This window comes from Eleutherodactylus coqui, chromosome 3, assembly GCF_035609145.1.
Source record: "Eleutherodactylus coqui strain aEleCoq1 chromosome 3, aEleCoq1.hap1, whole genome shotgun sequence".
Taxonomy (NCBI): domain Eukaryota; kingdom Metazoa; phylum Chordata; class Amphibia; order Anura; family Eleutherodactylidae; genus Eleutherodactylus; species Eleutherodactylus coqui.
In genome coordinates this window covers 260,668,092-260,688,099 of record NC_089839.1, presented here as the reverse complement: position 1 = coordinate 260,688,099, position 20,008 = coordinate 260,668,092, and the positions used below count along the sequence as shown (strand labels likewise).

At 41.3% G+C, this 20,008-nt stretch overlaps 1 protein-coding gene across 1 annotated transcript in view; it reads left to right on the top strand.

Moving 5' to 3' along the window:
* DIPK1A (divergent protein kinase domain 1A) overlaps positions 1-20,008 on the top strand; it is a 132,830-nt gene that overhangs the window by 97,245 nt on the left and 15,577 nt on the right. Inside the window, exons 2-3 of the mRNA XM_066597355.1 lie at positions 9,543-9,636; positions 16,709-16,843. Coding sequence (XP_066453452.1) covers positions 9,634-9,636; positions 16,709-16,843 — 138 coding nt within the window. The 5' untranslated portion in view covers positions 9,543-9,633. The remainder of the gene's footprint in view (positions 1-9,542; positions 9,637-16,708; positions 16,844-20,008) is intronic.

The following is a 20,008-nucleotide window of genomic DNA, read 5'->3' as shown; positions in this document are numbered from 1 at the left end:
GAAAGGGGACTTTATATACACTGTCCTACCAAAAGCCATTGGACACCTGAGCATGAATCGAAAGTAGTGTTTGTTCGCTTATGTTAATACTTAGTGGGGCTCCATTGGACCAAATGACATTGGATACTTTCTATGGTATAATTTCTACTAATGCCTGATACACTTCAGCTGGTATTTCCCTCCATTCATCTTGTAAACGTCTGGCAAGTTCTCTCAAAGAAGATGGATGCATTCATATTTTGTGACCCGACATTCCAGTTCGTCCAAAGATGTTCAATAGGATTCAAGTCGGGACGCTGTTCAGCCAGTCCAATTGCAGAACATCCATATCCTAAAACCAATGCAAAACCGCGTTAGATTTGTGACAAGGAAGTATTGAGGACTATTTTTCCATCCATTTCCAAAGTATTGTCACATTGTCAGCAAGGAGTTATTGTGTAGAATGTCAAGGTTCAGTCTTTTTTTTTTTTTTTTTTTCTACAACCAGTGGACCAAGACCACGGAAAACATCCCCATACTATAATGAAACCTCCGCACAGCACACTTGGGCAAAAGGTGTTCCCCAGCCATCCTCAACATCCTTGTACGCCCATCTGATTTCAGGATGGAATGGCATAAATGTCGCTCCATAGATTTCTCATTGCTCAACTGTTCGATGAGGATGCTATGTGCACCATTGTGGATGGGCTGATGCATTGCGCTTCCTGATAGATGACTTGTGTGTATAACCCGTATATCCAATAGTGTGTAGTTCCCATAGCAAAGTAGAGCTGATACCTCCAAGGGCCTTATGTAGTATGGTTTCAGACATGCAACATGCTAAAAGACACGATCCTTTCTAATGATAGGGAAGTCCAAATACTTTTGGTAGGATAGTGTGTATATAGGGTATGTTGTTGACCAAGGTCAACGTGGAGAAAAGAAAAAAACACGCCATGTCCTATTCTTGTCCATTTTTCAAAGACGAGAATTGGGCGTGCAATGATTGAGGCTGTCTGAAAATCGGACGTGTGCCGTTTGATGAATTTTCCATCCACAATTTTTGGATAGGTCATGGCCGAATAAATACAACATGGTCAGGGGGACCTGGAGAGTCCCTGTGATACTCTATATGAATACTTCATAAAGTTAAGCCCCACCTTTTGGCCACTTTTAAAAGGCAAATAATTGCATTATCTGCATTTGCCTTGGATACATTTAGAGATGTAGCAAAGCGGACTTTCAGCTTTATCACAAGTTTTATGTCCCAGCCTGTGATTGCAAACTAATTTGAATATTCAGGTAAACTATATCACGAGCGCTGACGTCACCGCTAAGGTCGTTAACGCTTGTGCAGAGCGTTTAGACAGGCAGAGTTCACTGCTGGATCGCGGGTTTCTCGCTCAGTGCTTCTACTTATATGTTAAGCACTGAGTGGGGAGCGTTTACAGGGAACGACAAGCCCGCTATCCAGGGATTATTCTTATGCTGACTGAATGTTAGTGATAATGAGAAGTGAACGAATAGTAAACATTTTTTTTTTTTTGCGTTTACATAGAACAATTATCGCTCGATTTCGTTGATTTGAATTAATTTTTAACGATAGCCTTGTTAATGGCCCTTCAGCTGCATTTCTTTTTTATTTATGCATTAAATACATAGGAATTCCTCTTTTTCCCCTAGACCTACTATCCTAGAGATCAGGAATTGAAGACCGAATGGAAGCATATAGGATATGTTTAAAAATTGGAACATGTGGTGTTCACATTGTCACCACGACTTCCGTTTTTACATAATCTGTGACAGATCTGTCTGGTTGATCCATTCTGATTATTTTAGGACCAGTTTTTTTTTATTTTTTATTCTCATTGACTTTTCTAATGTGTATGGGTGGCTATACACCCATTAGAGTAATGATGACCAAATCAGCTGATTTTGGTGATACTGGACAGCCATCTAATGTGTATGGTGGGCTCATACTGATCCCTTGCTCTCAAGGAGATAAGCCACCTCCTATGCCTATTGCGAACACATGCGCAGCAGGATATACACGTGTATGGTTGGGTCAGGAGTAATAGCTGTTGCCTGATGGCCATCTGGAGTGTATGGCCAACTTAAAATTTATTATATATTACTTATCATGTAAAGCCTTGATATAAGAAAGAAATACCTAGTTTGCCTGGAATAGAGATGTAAATACACTTAGACTATGATTCGTTCCTCAGCCTCTTGTTCCACACAATGCTCCTCACTAGTAGAGGGTGCTAATGTTGAGCAGTGGGGCTATGATTAGCATGTTGGCGAAGTTCCCAGCTGGTTGATTAGCAAGCTAGAATGCTTGATTAACATGCCAGTGAACCATGCAGTGAAGTCTTGCGGGAACAGAGAAGGGGTACACAAGGGGTTATGCTGCTATTTATCACCTACAGTAGAGGAAAAACTTGACTAAGGGTCAACTAGCATTTTTTATTTTTTTTTACAAAGCGTCGTCAAAACAATTAGAATTCTTACTTTTAAATAATCAACATTTCTCCTGACTTATGGCAGTTTTTTTTTTTTGAAGCATAATTTAATGAGTTGCCTTCAGTCAGCATTAAATTTCCTAATAAGCAGATTGTTCATTAATGACAAATATGGGATAACTGCCCTAGGGCATATCTACTAATGAGGTATTGTCTGTCACTGGAATAAAACAAGACATTGTGCTGCTAATATCTTTATGCTCTGGTATGTAGCATTTACCGAATTGAAATGGAGGTTTCCAGGGGATTCAAAAAGCTAAAAATGTTAATTAGATCTGTCAATATACTTATTCCTCACCCTTTCTGTACCTCTGATGATCATTTCTCCCACCACATTCCTGTATACAGTCATGTAAATTCACATGTGGACTAATATTAGTGTATGCAGCCCTTACAACTGTAAATGGTGCCCTCTATGAATTATATCACATGTACTAGTGAACATATGTGGAAGCTTATCCTCTGCAGACATAGCCAGCCAGCAGCATGATAAGAGATAACACAACAACGTGCCTGGATAACGGAATTCAGTTATCATATCACATGAGCCTTCTTGATGCTTTTGGTACCATATTCTGTTTTTAATCAGTACTTTACAAGTCACTGTACCCACTAGTTCAGTATTGTTAAGGTATTTAAGGAGCCTACTGATGTAAAAAGTTTCGTTTAAAAAAAAAATTTTTAAAAAAAGTTTCTTTTTTTTCCTCTTTGGCCACTTGCCAATTTTTTAAACATTGTCTAAAGTCATAGGGAGAACCCTGCACTACACTAAAGATGAAAATATTCCTTAAAAGGGATGTCCCAAGAAATCACCTGTTCAAATGTCCTATTAAGGCTGCTTGAAGATGCCTTCTGTTAGCCGGAATGGAGAGCCACTCGGGCAGACTTAAGCCCCTAAAATGACAACCAAAAGTATATAAAATAAAGACTAAAGAAAATTTAAGCAGATAACTAATAAATAAAGCTAGTTCTTCAGGGTTCCTTTTTGCCATGAAATCGGAATGGTGAGATACACCAAAAATTGTACCAAAATTGCAGTGTGGCCCAAAGTTTGCGCAAAATTTTGGTACAGGAGAACTGTGCATGCACAGTAGACACTTGTTGATTTACTGATGCCTTGCCGTTAAAAGTACAATTTTTGCTCATAGGAAATGAGCGGGTGCTGGATAGAGGAATGCTAGATGGATGAGCTGCTGAGAGTCGAGAAGGCATCAGGGAGTGGTAGAAGGAAGCCGCTACCCGGACAACTGACTGGAACCGAAATGGAGAAAGGAGTGGGGAGTAGTGCTCCCGCCTCCCCTAGACAACACTGTGGGATTGCTGGAGTCTGTAGAAGCGGTAACTCCCACATGATGAACTGTAAGTGAGGTTGGCTTCTGAACAGGCTTTGGGACTGTAAGTATGTACACCATAGAGAGTTGGCAATACTTAGCCAGCAGGAGTTAGAAACTTCATCGAGGGTATTGGACTATTGACAAGTTTCTGTTTCTCGAGTTTCTGATCATGGACGGAGATGTTTTCACAGGGGTAAGATAATACAGCCGCTTGGGGAATGCATGAGCCATAGATGAGAGATGCTGAAAAGTTATGTTCTATAATCTATTCCTAAGACTGTACTAATAATAAGGTATATACAAAATTGTTTAAAAAGTTAAACTACGTTTATAGCTGATAGATTCTTTAGGCGCAGGGCGCTAAGGAAAACTTCAATTGCTTTTTCATTATTATTCTATTTTTCACGTTTATTCCTGTGTTCTTAAATATTGTGCACTTTGGTTACTCCACCTACTGCATCGTATTGTGCATTTCTAAACCTCCACCAGCGACACTTAGTCAAATGTAAAGTTTGAGCCACGTCAAAGATGTAAATCTACTTTCTCTGATGAATACAAGATTCTTCATGGTCCTGTAAAAATATGCACAGCGTACTTGAGAAATAAAATGGCCATCTTACCTGGTACCAAAAGTGCCGCTTATCCTTGCATGGTTGAAGGTCAGTACGAAAACATGTAGTACAGGATCGTACTGTAGAGGCGCTAATAGACAGCCAGCCAGTGTATGTGTTTCAGTAATATGGGTGTTTACCAGTGAAATGCTGATTGGCTGAAATGCATATTCCGCAGATCTGGACTGTTGGCAACATTGCGTATTGAGTCTGGTTTCAAGTTAGCATGGTCCGGGAAAGACTATTGTATGTTGAAAATATTGTACTCTGAGGCCATTGTATCTTGAGGGATCACTGTGCTACCTCCACAGTCATACTTGGGTATGTAGTTCATGATTAGTTTTGGAAGTGGTTCAGATACTGGAAGAAATGCTCCCAGCAGTTAAGTGTCGTTGGTAAGGAAGGTGAATTCGGAAAATGTATTTTTGTGTGAAAGTTCCTTGTAACCACCAAAATGCGACAAATATTTTATTATAGATTGAATGCAACATTTTCTTAAGTGGGAAAAATCTGCAGTGAATCCACACCAAATAGTACAAATTTTGGTGTGACTCTGCTGTGGATTTCACCCTTTCAAGTGAATTCTGTGGAAGAGGTGAAATCCACGGCTGGTCCAGGATACAGCAGGATGGAGAAGTAGAAGTCCTTCCTCTTATATTTCCCATTCCTTTTTGAATCTACTTCTGGCTTTAAGTAAAATAAAACCACTTCAAAAAGTGCATATTTTGGTTCCAGTTTATGAGGTGAGGTCGAGAGGCATAGCTGTTGGCCAAACATGTCAACAGCTATTCCCCTCAACCCTACTTAAACAGGCCAGCAACTATTGAAGGTATATGACCACCTAAAATAATGCACCCATTTAAAATATTTGTCTTACAACGGGTTAATAAGTCCAGTCTGAATTCATGGGGCAACTTGTGCACGTCTAGTTATGATAAGGCAATTCATTTCACACCACAAGAAAATATTTGAAACCACCAGGATCTTCTATCAAGGACATCACAAGTGAATTTTCCCTCTTTTCTTTCTTTTTCTTGATTGGGTTAAGATCAATAAGAGTAAAAGCATTGAATCGCTTAGTGCCGATGTCTGGCTTCCCTGTAGTTACTATAAATAATGCTTGGAGTACCAATTTGGAAGTACTGGATATTTCACCAAAGAGAGTAAATTCTAAAAAACACGACAATTATGACATTTTAGATGAATTGTAGCAAGTGAAAAATAATCTTCCGTGATACGATGGTGGAATTCTGGTAGCTCGTAAAAAGATCACCTTGTCGGATGCTTCACGGCGTAATTTCAGGCCTTGAACTTAATCATGGAATAACTAGGGGTGTCTCATAAAAAAAGACATCAATTACTTGAATGTAATCCCGCGGCAAGTATACAGCCATTATTTCATTGAGCTCTGGGGAGGACCGGGGTTTGCGATCCAACAAAGAAGCTCAGCTGGGCTGTTAGCACATGTACTATTACAGAAAATGAGCTCGTAACTGGCTCAGGTGATGAGAACCTTACAATTCGGGGTCGGGAGAGGTTTATTTTTATACCTTCTTCATGAAGTATAATAGTCACTTCCTCCTTCATTGTATTCTTGATACAAATGATCATAATGGTCGCTCCGTCTTCTTGTCTGTAAATGTAGTGCTATTTTGAAGTGCCCAGGGAAGCCCATTTGAAATCCTTAGGTTTATGTTCATCATGCTTTTTTGTGGTTCATGTAGAAACCAAGGAGTCCTTTTAAAGTGAACTTTTTGCTAACCGCTATAAAGGCAGCTTTTTTTTTCATGCACTCAGTCAGTAGAAAGGAAATTGCAGCTATCAACTGATCCATCACAACCGTTTTGTGTTCTCTTGAACAGTTTATCCACTTCACTACTTTAACCCGCTATACCCTTACATATCACTCTACATATCTTGGGTTTCTCCGTAGCTGTTTTTGCCTATGTTTCAGCTTTGTTTCCGCCCTCTAAAGAGTTCTTATAGCTTCATGTAAACAGTCGGCAAAGTACCTTTTACTGATCTTTTGTTTTAATGTGCCTCTGTTTAGTACTTGAGTTGCCAGTGGTATCGTATAGGGAATAGGCTGCAAGTCTCAGTAGCTCATTAACACTTTATAAAACTCTACAGGCTAGCTCATTCATACGTGAACAGCCTTTAGTACTGTATTTACATCGGCCATAAAACATTGTCAGCGGCAGCTCGCCTCCTTGTCAATGGCTTCTATTTAATGTTAGCTTTTAAACTATCAGACCAAGGAACAAAATATTTCTGGAAGTAAACATCGCGAAAAAATAAATAATGAAAATTCTATTACGAAAATTGTTATGTTTTACACCTTAAAGGGCTACTCCAGCGGAAACACATTTTCCCATGCCTGCAGCCCTCACCTGGTTGCTTATTGCACTCATCATCTATGTACAATGCACTCACTTCCATGCAGTGTTGGCCTTCTGTCTGATCCTGATCAGACACCATCTTCACTTTTAAGATTGCTCTCCGCTTTCTTTTCTTCTATACTGTGCTGGGAAAACGAGGATGCATCAGCATCACACGACCAGCTAGAGCCAGTGTCATCTTCGCCTGCTGGGTGGATAATGTGATTATCATAACCCTCTATATTCATCTACATAAATTAAATACCATATACAAGCAGGTGCATAAACTGTCCTCTTCATCATAACTGCATAATAGAAGCTCTAATCCAGAGGCGTAACTTGAAGCTCCTGGGCCCCAATGCAAAACGTGGAACGGGCCCCCCAACTATAATGCTTTATTCATAGTACTGAGCTCCCTAAATGGAGAAGAGGGGCGTAACTATAGGGGATGCAGTTGCACCCAGGCCCAGGAGCCTTAGGGGGCTCATAATGCCTCTCTTCTCCATATAGGGAACCCAGTACTATAAGAAAAGCATTATAGTTGGGGGCCCTGTTACAAGTTTTGCATCGGGGCCGGGAGCTTCAAGTTACGCCTCTGCCCCCAAGGCTCCTGGGCCTGGGTGCAACCGCATCCCCTGCATCCTCTATAGTTACGCCCCTGCTCTAATCATCATCAGTAACTGTGGTAGGAGTCTTTGTGCTTCCCCGTGAAACGCTCGTGTGATACAGTTCATGTAGTTTCATAAAAGAAGAATTCTGGTGATTTGAAATAGTGACTCCTTGAGAGAACATAAAGCCAAGTAATTCCCAGGCAGTCACAATCAGATGCACCTGAAGAGGAAGAATCCAGGATTTTCAGATATATAGGAATAATTAAAGGGGTTGTCCCGCGAAAGCAAGTGGGGTTCAGCACTTCTCTATGGCGATATTAATGCACTTTGTAATGTACATCGTGCATTAATTATGAGCCATACAGAAGTTATTCACTTCCCCGTCGCCATGGTGCCGTCTAATTTCAGCGTCTAATCGCCCGATTAGACGCGCTTGCGCAGTCCGGTCTTCTCCCTGGTGAATGGGGCCGCTCGTGCCGGAGAGCTGGTCCTCATAGCTCCGCCCCGTCACGTGTGCCGATTCCAGCCAATCAGGAGGCTGGAATCGGCAATGGACCGCACAGAGCCCACGGTGCACCATGGGAGAAGACCCGCGGTGCATTGTGGGTGAAGATCCCGGCGGCCATCTTGGTAAGGTAAGTAAGAAGTCGCCGCAGCGCGGGGATTCGGGTAAGTACTAAACCTTTTTTTTTATTTTTTAACCCATCCCTTGAGTTTGTCTCGCGCCGAACAGGGGGCCTATTGAATAAAAAAAAAAAACTGTTTCGGCGCGGGACAACTTCTTTAAACCAGGTAAATACTAGTAGATGTACGGTACATATACTGGCGGATTAGCTCTATATCATGAATGGAAAAACAAATTTCACCGGAGTGACCCTTTTGATTAACATTGGAGGTACAGTTATTAAGTATTACAGTTTGAGCTTCAAGGAAGTGAATTCTAAGGTTTTGGTTAACTTCACCAAGCGGAAGGGCACATTCCGTTACCACAGTTGTAATTGACATTTCCTTATGTGACCTGTGCTATAGTTGGAAAAGCTTGTGGTTTCACTTTTGTAGAATGATTATTGTTTTTGGGTTATGTTCTGGTTTAATTGAGACATTGTTATTTTTACAAGTACATATAGTGGGTTATAGCTGTTCATATATTTAGTAGTTTATTATATGATACTCTCCTGTTATTTAAAGATGCAGATTTTATTTTTAATTTCTGTGTTTGCCTGAAAATTAGTTTCAAAAGTTCAAAGTTTTTTTTTTTTGCTTTTTTTTTTTGTTGTTGTTGTTTTTTGTTGCGTTTTAAAAGGGCTAAAACATGAAATAAGCAGACTAATTGTAATTTTGTGCTGTTCCAAGAAGACAGTTCACCCTCCTTACTCAATGATATAATGTCCATCATGAAGTCACACCAAATGGTGCGCCCTATTCACATGGGCTACAAAATCGCATGTATGTGAAGCCCAGGGTTTCCAATGGGTTCATTCACATGAGAGATGTTTTGTTGCCTGAAAGAACGCATTGGAAATCATGGACTTCACATACATGCGATTTTGTAGCCCGTGTGAATAGGGCCTATAAATGGCAATTAGAGATGAGCGAGCCTACTCGGCCATGCCCCTTTTCGCCCAAGTACCGCGATTTTCGAGTACTTCCGTACTCGGGCGAAAAGATTCGGGGGGCGCCGTGGGTGAGTGGGGGGTTGCAGCGGGGAGTGGGGGGGAGAGGGGGAGAGAGAGAGAGGGCTCCCCCCTGTTCCCCGCTGCTACCCCCCGCTCCGCCACGCCGCCCCCCCGGCGCCCCCCGAATCTTTTCACCCGAGTGCTGAAGTACTCGAAAATCGCGGTGCTCGATCGAGTAATTACTCGAAACGAGTAGGTTCGCTCATCTCTAATGGCAATCTGTCTCTTTGGACGTCCTCTCCATGGAAGGTAAGGTATAAAGAATGGACCAGGAACAATTTTTTTGTTTATTTTTAGGTCCATTTTAGTATCAAAGTGCGGGGTGTTTGTCTTTTATGTAATTGCAAAACTTTTTAAAGGTCGCCCATCTAATGCAACTTTAAACTATTACATTGACTATATATTAAACTTACTATTTGATTTCTTTGCAGGACCGATGCATCCATGCAAACGGACTTAGTGGAACCGCCATTGCATCAACCTCACTAATCTGAAGCTGGAACTAGAAGATCACCATCTTTAATGGTAGGGGGGCATTTACTGAATGTAAATCCATTTTACTGGATATTCTTATAAAAAGCCTGATCGCGTTCATCAGCATTCTACATCTGTTGAGACTGAGAAGCATATTTTCCTATACTGCAGTGATACGTGACGCCAAGCGTTTTGTACAGGAAACTTCTCATAATGAGGCATCTCCCTTTTTTTGCTTTTCAAACTAAACTGATTCCATCTGGGGAAGTGACTGATGAAGTGCTCCTTCACGCACAAAATTACGTTTTATTCATAAAGCACTTCATAATACTTCCCCAAATCCAGACTGAATCAGGCCGCTCTATCACAGATCAATGAGCATTACCTAGATTCACTGCTTCTAATATCCATTTATTATCATGGCCAGACACCTGAAGAGGAGTTAGCCCTGAGCAGATGCATCACTTTCTGCAATAAAGCAACAGATAGCCATGATTCTAGCATTTGCTGCTTTTCTGCCATTTAAGAGCACGATTGTATTGAATTACTTCTCGGACTACAGTGGCTGATGTTTGACGTTATGCTAAATCTGATCAGCGTTGTATCACTGAAGGGTAGGAATTCTGTATTTTCTGTTGCAGTGTGATGCTTTCACCTAAGTAGTGCAGGTGTTACCATTATTCTTGAGTTTAATTAGTTCATTTGCCTAATGCAGTTATACTGTATGTGCTGCATCCAAATGGGAAGATATGCTGGGAAAAAAGTAGCATTTGACAATTTGAGTGTACACCACTGTTTCTGGTAATGCTCCATCTGCATGTGCACATGGCACTCATCACTCAATGGTGAGGGGGTGGAAGGAGACAAAGGAGCATGAATACAAAGGACTCATAACGGCACAGTATATTTTATGTGTGTGCGCTGTTGTGCATATTTAGTGTCAGATTCACTTTAGAGGAACCTCCGGCGAAAGACAGCTTGTCTTCCGAACGCTGACCTGTAATCTGGATGTGTGAAGTCACTGCAGGCTCTTCTAGGTTTCTGAATATTAAAGTATCATGCAGAACGCTCCTGAGCTATTGCCCAACAATCCAAGAATGGAATGAGTAACAACTAAGAATTCTTTGTAGTCCTGGATATTTTTCTGTCAACTGAACTTCCACTAAGCTGCTTCCCATAGATGATGTAAAGGTAATGTAGTCAATCACCCCTGCTCTACCTACAGCGGGTTGGAGTTTGCACATAGCCTGCGACATGCAGTGTCTCCAGCGTCTCTTGGGCTTAAAGAGGCGATTCCACTAAAAACATAATGGGTGACTACTGCTCCAGTCACCTCTTTGGAACTGAGGGACATAGTCTAGCACAGCAGTTGCTCATCTCCTTAGTCGGTGAGCACAACTGCTGTGCTAGACAACTGCAGAAATGGAGACCCATAGCACTCTATTACACTTTTCTTTATGGCGAATGCATGGCACAGATGAATGTAAGCCTGCTGAAATGGAGACCTATTGGTTTCCGCTTCAGAAGTTTTATAAAATGCCTGAGAGGTTCTATCTGGTCTCTGTCTAGGGGTCCTGATGGGACCCTTGGATGGAGCCAATGATTAGATGTAAACAGGTCCTAACTTATTTGACCACCTTTTAGAGCCTCATCTATGGTTATTCAGCATCCTGCTCATAAAGTGTAATTATTTATAGATCTACAGCTTCCGATATATATGATCTAACTATTCTTCATCTCTCTCATATGATGCCTGGGTGTATAACTGTCAAAGGGCTAATTCACACATGTGTGTGCAAGTTGTGTCCAAGGTTCTCGGGTGCAACTTGCATTGGACAGCGCACGGATGCGAGTCAAAGTGCTGTCTGAGCACTACGGCTCAGAACATGCTGGAATTTTGTATTTTTTTGCACAGACCGTGGGTTCATATAAAAAAGAAAACTTAAAAAAAATTGCATGTCTGAAAAGGGATTGAGTCTATGTCCTGTCCGTGTGCAGCCTGTTGTAAACGTGGACTGCACACTGACAAAATCACACATGCATGAATAAGCCCTTAAGCAAAGGAATGAATTAAACGCAAGCATATTGATGGCACACCTATGACTCTACTGGCTAGGTGAAAGTGCTACGCTGCAACAAATAATACAGAATTCATGCCAATTAGTACATGGCCCATATAGATTTTCGTCATTGTTGAACTGTCCTTCAGTCACTGTACTTTTCATAATGTCTAATATCTCCCACTGTAGCCCAAGAGATGTCTGGGCAAGGGATCTGAGAGGTGCTAGTTAACAGAGTTACTGTCTGCAGACTGTGCCTCTACAAAGATGGCATACGAAAGGGGGACTATTTTCTTCTAAAAGTTCAATGTAATATGGGGGGATACTGTTATCATTTAGTTTCATTGGATCAAAACCAGGTACCTGAATTATTACTAAAGAAAAGTTCCAGTTTTTAGAGTTGCTCCTTGACTTGTTCTGTTCTGTCAAGTTTTAAAAAAAAAATTTTCAATGCAGCCATTTACTATATCGGCTAATGCCATCCTAGTCCCTACTGCCTGCACAGAATATTGACTTTGTCAGGTTATGCTATGATTCATCATTAAAATTCATACAGGTGGAGTTAAAATCTATTCCCACATCAAGATTCGCTTTAAATTCAGTGGAAACTCATTAGCATCATAGAATAGTTTATCCACAGCTTTCACATTTACAGCTTTGTTTTTTAGCCTGATATTCGTCAGTATTTCCTCTTGGTTGCGTCATCTGCAGTTCATCAAGTAGCTAAGCCTACTCAATTTTCGTTGGCCTCTCCCTTAGTGTTGGCTCATGTAATGGCGGGTCAGTGACTAGATGTCTTCACATATCCAAATCTATGACTGCTTTTGCTTCTGTCTGCTGAGACGTTCCAGAACTTGAGTCATTGGAGATGCGCTCTGTGCTTCATGACCAGCTGTTACACATGGATTTTAGCAATCATTCTCTGACAAGATATCTAAATAACTACTAACCCTGTAGAGTTCTACGTAGTCTGCAGTTTTAGCTCAGATTTAGCTTCTTGGAAAATAATGGAACCCGCTAAAATTGTGAAAAAACTTTTTACGTTTTTTAAATTTTGTTTGTGTGCATTTTCTTTGGATATACGAGAGCAGCATGCTATCCTGGTTGTCAAAAGGTTAACCTGACAAAAATATATCCTACCATATTCAAACTTTTATGAGTTGACCTGTAGTAAAGATGGAACAAGTCTATAATGAGGCAGTTAATCTCGAACTATTGCTGATGCATGTTTCACCAGACTCCATATGGAAACTGTTGCATTCTCACAAGAGACTAATCAATGTCATCCTAGTAGACAGGATTCATCCAAACAGAATGGAAATTTTTATATAGAAACATCATCCGCCAACTTTAGAGCAGAGTTGTAGATTTATGACTAGTGTTGATCGTCTTAAAATACAGTTCGTGTCTCCATAAAGGAGGAGAAGACCTGTCAGATAACATAGAATCATGGAGTTGGAATGGACCTCCAGGGTCATCGGGTCCAGCCCACTGCTCAATGCAGGATCACTTAATCATCCCAGACAGATATTTGTCCAGCCTTTGTTTGAAGACTTCCATTGAAGGAGAACTCACCACCTCCCGTGGTAACCTGTTCCACTCATTGATGCCCCTCACTGTCTAATATCTAATGTGTCTCCTCTCTTTCAGTTTCATCTAATCGCTTCTAGTCTTTCCTTGTGCAAATGAGAATAGGGCTGATCCCTCTGTACTGTGACAGACCCTCAGATATTTGTAGATAGCTATTAAGTCTCCTCTCAGCCTTTTTTTTTTGCAAGCTAAACATTCACAGATCCTTTAACCTTTCCTTGTAGGATATAGTTTCTCTGAACTCACACCAGTTTGTCAAGGTCTTCTTTTTTTTAACTTTAAATTAAGGTGCCTGGAGCTGGAGCTGAACACCATATTCCAGACAAGGTTTGACCAAGAAAGAGTAGAGGGGGATAATTAGCTCATGTGATCTAGTTAGAGTTGAGTGAGCATACTTGCTAAGGCAAACTACTTGAGCGAGTAGTGCCTTATGCGAGTACCTGCCCGCTCGTCTCTAAAGATTTGGGTGTCGACGGGGAGACGAGCGGGCAGATACTCGCATAAGGCACTACTTGCTCGAGTAGTTTGCCTTAGCGAGTATGCTCGCTCATCTCTAGATCTAGTCTCTTTATACATCCCAGAATTGTGTTTTTGCCTTTTTGACATCCAAGTACTTGCATACACATGGTTTAATAATTTGTTCAAAGATATTTCACAGTATTGAAGTCAGGCTCACAGGCCTGTAGTTTCCTGGGTTCTCTTTATTCCCTTTTTTGAAGATAGGAGCAGCATTTGGGCTTTTTCCTGCTCTCCAGGAATTTTCAAAGATTAGGGCGAGTGGTTCAGCAGTTACATCTGCTTCTTTCTTCAGTATCTTAGGAAGTAATTCATCTGGACCTGGAGACTTGAATTCATTTAAGTTGGCTAAGTTTTCTTTCACCATCTCTCTACTTATGGAGAACAGATAACCTACCTTGTGTTATCTACGTTTGGGTAGAACAAGCAGTTTGATACAGGTTTAATGTATTGCTTTCTCCTGTGCCCATGCAGCACAAAAGGCCACACATGGCACTTGTTGGGTATCACAGTTTTATTTTTTTAAATGGTTGCAGTTACTTGAAAATAACATTTATGCAAAAAAACAGATGTGCATAGATTTTGCAGTGCAGTAACATTGCCGTTTTCTGCCACTCCAAACGGTTGTACACTTGGGAACATAGTCCTGTATTATTTGATGATGGTACTAATATTTCATATATTACTGTTCTGAGTGTTGGCAAAATGAATTCCACAATGTTGTTTGACAAGTACAATTAACCCAGCTGCCAGTTCATGCACATAGTAGTAATATAGTCATAAACAGAATCATTTCAAAACCATTAATATAATATTGCAGTGTGACTGTGTGTGCTCTGCTCCAATATAATTTTATCTAAGCTGACAACTGCAGCACATATTAAAAAATACCCCGTAGAATATATAGGTATTTCTATAGCTTGTGAGAAATACAATCTTAATCGACATTTTGGGTTTTCTAGCAAGAAAAGCATTTGCTTTTCACTTCGTGACCTTGTACCAGATGTTCTTCACTGGAAGGAATAGTCCAACTATATTTAATAGCTTATTCACTGTAGATACGCCTATTCATGTGATAGTCTTGCATGCATATATACTGTATATACGTCAATATGCATAGATAGAAAGAACGCCTAGACTTTATGGTAGACTGGGCGCCACATTGATAACAGCTTAGCATCAGCATGGACACCGATTATTAGGCCCAAATGCCCTCCCATTGCTGGGCGCTTGACTGGCCTGATTATAACCCCAAGCAGGACATCAAAGCTGGCAACCAAATATCGCATGTCGGAACAAGTCATCGCACATGCGCTTTATTTAGGCTGAAACTTAGGCCGCCTCACACCCACCAAAGCGAATGCACCAACGGGCAGCCGACCAGCCAGTAAACACGTCAGAGCAAACACCATAGTGCACGCGCCCAAACCCAGACAAAGGCTTGGCCATTCGCATACAATGATGTGCACAAGCCGGGGTGCGCATGCATGCGAATAATATTGCAGCAAGCAATGACATTGGTTCACTGATGGGCTGATGTAGATCTATAGCTGTTACATTTTCCAAAAGTAGTCTCAACATCTTTCTCTATTACTTTCTTCATAGCTATGAATATTGTTCTAGTATTAGAGCCCTGATGAGGCAGGTTTGATTACACAGCTACAATGCGTAGAGCCAGTATAAGAGCCACAACAGTGACAGTTTGGTAATATTAGACCAGTTCCTTTTGAGATTGATTTTAGGAGATATATAAAATATACATAATATACACACGGTGGAAAAAAATATGGTGAAAAGTGCACATTTGCCCGAGCAACAAGGTTCCACCATTAGTCAGGGGTTTGAGCTGTCACAAGCTGGCTGCCAAAAGCACCCAGAGCAGGGCAAGAGGTGAAATAAACAAAAATTTGTTGGGAAAGCTCTTAGCCAAGCAGGGGATAAAAGGGCAGCTCGGTGCTAATGATTAAAATCCCATGCATTTCTTATAGTGATTTCATATTTTTATCCATCCATCATCTTGTCTATGGGAGGTATAGGGAATGAGAGTCCCTTGGGTCACCTCACCGCAAGCCGGCCGGATCCTCCTCCTCCTTGTTATGGAGCGTCCATTCTCGGCATTCTTCTTCCTGCAGGTCAGTGTAAGTTATGTCACTAGTGACATAGTGTTCACTGCCTAGAATGGAATGCCGAGCTATTGCCAAGACTTCGCATGTGCACAGTCTTACTGCGAGTGTTCATATACTATTGTAGAGAGGCAGTGCGCACGTGCAGTTTCGGAAATAGCTCTGCTTTCCCTGCTACGCTGTGAACGCTATGTTACTGGTGACTGGCTACACCAACCTGCAAGAAGGAGAATGCCGAGAATGGACGCTTTGTCACCAGAAGCAGAAGAATCGGCCGGCTGGAGGTGAGGTGACCTGGGGGACTGCAGGAGCCAGGAAAAGATCGGCGAGGGAAAGATGCAGTAAGAAGACTAACTGGGAAGGAATAGGTGAGTATGGAATTTTTTTTTCTAATGACAGAACCCTAGTAAGGCCTAGAACAGTCAGGAACATCTGAATGAGTAGAAATAGGAGTACTGAAGGCCACCGCTTCTCCTCCTCTTTTTTATGATTTTTTTATCTTTCGTGTGAGGCCCGTCAGCCTGTCACAGGTTTGATGCATTATAGTGTTCTTGGATTTATTATCCACTCAATTTGATTTTAATATTTTCTTAAAATGAAAGTTATCTTCTAGGACTGGTCTATTCTCCTACAGCGAATAAGGTAGCAGATGTTCCACTTAGGAAATTGCTTTCCCTTTGGACTTGAAAACACTAAGATTTCAGATGAGCTTCGAAATCTCTAAATCTGTTTCTAGTTGTGAAATGCTTAGACAATGGTTGAGTATTTCAGTGACAATTGTATGATTAGATGAATGGATGATCGGTGTAACAGGGCTGTGTTTTGTATCAACAGGCTCGCTTGTCATATATGCGGATTAAATACCTCTTCTTCTCATGGCTGGCGGTGTTCATCGGCAGCTGGGTGATATATGTTCGATACAACTCGTACACGGAACTCTGCAGAGGACATGACTGTAAAGCTACCATCGTAAGTGCTGTCTTCGTGACACAGAAGGCTTGACCAATGTGATCTTTGCTTATCTACCAACGGGCTGCCAAACTATCCAAGAAGCCTACAGTTTGCCAATGGACTACAAAAGGCTAACTGTTTTAAAAATACTCATCCTGATGAAGGGTCCTCAGTGTCACAATACTAAATTTTAGCCGCCTTGTAGTCTTCCACGTGTTTTTATATGGACACTCCTGCATCTCTAAAGAGAGTCATTGCAATACTTTCACGTAAAAGTTATACTACAGTATGGTGCAGTTTAACATTCTTTGAAGTTTCTCCAATGTTAAAGCAACCCTTTTGGTTTCAGGACAAAATTCTGTCCTGGGACGAGAGAGGGGCCATATTACCTGCTGCTGTTCTTCTCTGCTGCCCCTTCGATCCACCACTTCTGGGTCCCATTTTCTGCCATCCAACATGGTTGTAGCACATTTTATAACTACCCAATGCAAATTGTGCACTGCTCTCTGATTGGCTTGTGCTCATCACATGCTCGGCTTTGGTCAATCTGAGCGCAGGTATCGTGCATTGGTAGTCTAACACGATCAATGCACTGTTGGGATTTGGTAGTCAGTTTTCTTGGAAGGCTGAAAACGGGACCTGGAACTGGTGGATTGGAGGGACAGCAGAGAAAAACTGCAGAAAATACACCCCTGCGTTCTCTGGGACCGAGGCTGAATTTTGCCCCGAAACTGAAAGATTGCTTAAAGGGGTTGTCCCGCGAAAGCAAGTGGGGTTCAGCACTTCTGTATGGCCATATTAATGCACTTTGTAATGTACATCGTGAATTAATTATGAGCCATACAGAAGTTATTCACTTACCTGTTCCGTTGCTAGCATCCTCGTCTCCATGGAGCCGTCTAATTTCAGCGTCTAATCGCCCGATTAGACGCGCTTGCGCAGTCCGGTCTTCTCCCTTCTGAATGGGGCCGCTCGTGCCGGAGAGCTGCTCCTCGTAGCTCCGCCCCGTCACGTGTGCCGATTCCAGCCAATCAGGAGGCTGGAATCGGCAATGGAACGCACAGAGCCCACGGTGCACCATGGGAGAAGACCTGCGGTGCATCGTGGGTGAAGATCCCGGCGGCCATCTTCGCAAGGTAAGTAAGAAGTCACCGGAGCGCGGGGATTCGGGTAAGTACTATCCGGGTTTTTTTTTTAAACCCCTGCATCGGGTTTGTCTCGCGCCGAACGGGGGGGCTATTGAAAAAAAAACAACCCGTTTCGGCGCGGGACAACCCCTTTAACGCTTCCAGCAAATCACATATACTTTTTTCCCAAAGGGCAAAGTGTGTTTAGAAAACTGGTGTCCTTAAATACAGTAACTCACTGCAATAATTGGTAATTTTGCACAATTGAGCAACAACTTCTTGTCTGTATCAGGCCATACTTTTACGTATGCAGCCTTACTTGTTGCTGGTCCAAGCACAACACCAAAAAGTCTTTTCAGGCATATCCTCGCTGCCACTTTCCATGGGGCTTTCAGAATTGTGTTGGACTTGTAATAATATAGTATATTCCTGCCTCCATGAAGTTTACTTTGTTTATCAACTTGTTCCAATGCATCTACAAAGTGTCTGGAAAATCTTTGACCTGTTAAGAAAAATAATTAGGAATTAATCAGTATAGATTTAAAAAACCTGTTACTTGCAGAACAATTTTTAACCTTTTTTTTCTATTTCTGCTTAAAAGTCCGTATACTTAAACATAGTTATTGTTGGGGGCATGAACAATGTCTAGTTTGGCTCATAAGTCACTGAAATCTCAATTTCTCACAATCAAAGGATGTATATTGCCTTTTCTGCCATTTTTTTTCTTTTGCAATGAATACTGGGAATGTCAATATTGCCAACCTGAATATTTATTTTTATCTATACTCCTTCGTTTTTATGTTTGTTTTTTTTTATTGCGGTGAACAATTCCCAAACAACCAGTATAATGGAAATTGCTGCAATTTTGCAAATGGTCTTCATTAGAAAAAATGTGGTCCAGTCTTGTGGTCTTCCACTTTCCCTACTTCTTACTCATATTTGGTAGGGTAGCAGTCAATAGGAACCCTGGGTAAATCTCCCATTGTATATTCCAAACATACAGCCCCAACATATGCCAAAATGACTCTTACAGCTCATGTCAGGCTCATGGAAGTCTGGTAGTCTATAGATACATTGTGTGTGTATATATTGGGATCATTTACCGGTATATACGCCTGCTATAGATGTGGCAAACCTAACAGATGGGAGTAGTGGTCCAGATTGCTATATGCTAACCCCCCTTAGGTTTTTTTTCTCCAGTCTTGTAATGTTCTCTAACTTTTTAAGCCCAGAACATGTTTTTATTTTCAGGTTTAATTGCTACATACATACACGTTAATATATGCATGCTCTTCTCTTGCCAATGCTTTTTTCCTCTTACAGCTGAGAGCTCATTATTTTAAAGAAATGGCGCAGGGTTTTTTTTTTCTTCTTGTAATTAAAAGAAAAACAACTCGCTTCTATTTGGCAATAGGATGTTTAGCAAATTAAATACATCATTTATGGATGTGCACATGTCAGATGTGGGGAAGACAATAGACAACAAATTAGAATCTGTGTAAATCTGTCATACTTCACTGGTGGAAACAAAAGAGAAATGAGAGCGAATTCTTCTTCTTGTGACTATACTCCTTAATATAGAACAGAACTGCTCCGAGCCGCTGCAGCTATGCTTTAGCGATTTGGTGGAGGGGATCATACTATTGTCATTGGTTTAAGGCAGTTAAAGGGAGAGGAAATTGACATTATTAATCCCTGGTCGTTGAACTGCAAACCACGGTGCTCAGAAGAACTTATACGAGTGATTCGGCATGAAAATGAACACCTTGGCAACTGGTGGGGTGTAATTTTTTTAAGCTTCCAGGGGATCAAAAGGGATAATGTAGATGATAGACAGTAATAGTAAATCTGCCCCATTGTACCTTTCCAACAGTTACCCAGTGCAGTCTTGGAGAGGCAGTCTTATAATGCACCGGATTTATCACAGTGGCTCATGGTGGATGATAAGTCTGGTGGGTCTTTTGCCTGTCTAGTCTAAGTTTATTATCACCCGTTAGTTGGCTACGTTTTTTACACTAGTTTTTGTACCAAAATGTTGTTACGTATTTGGCGTACG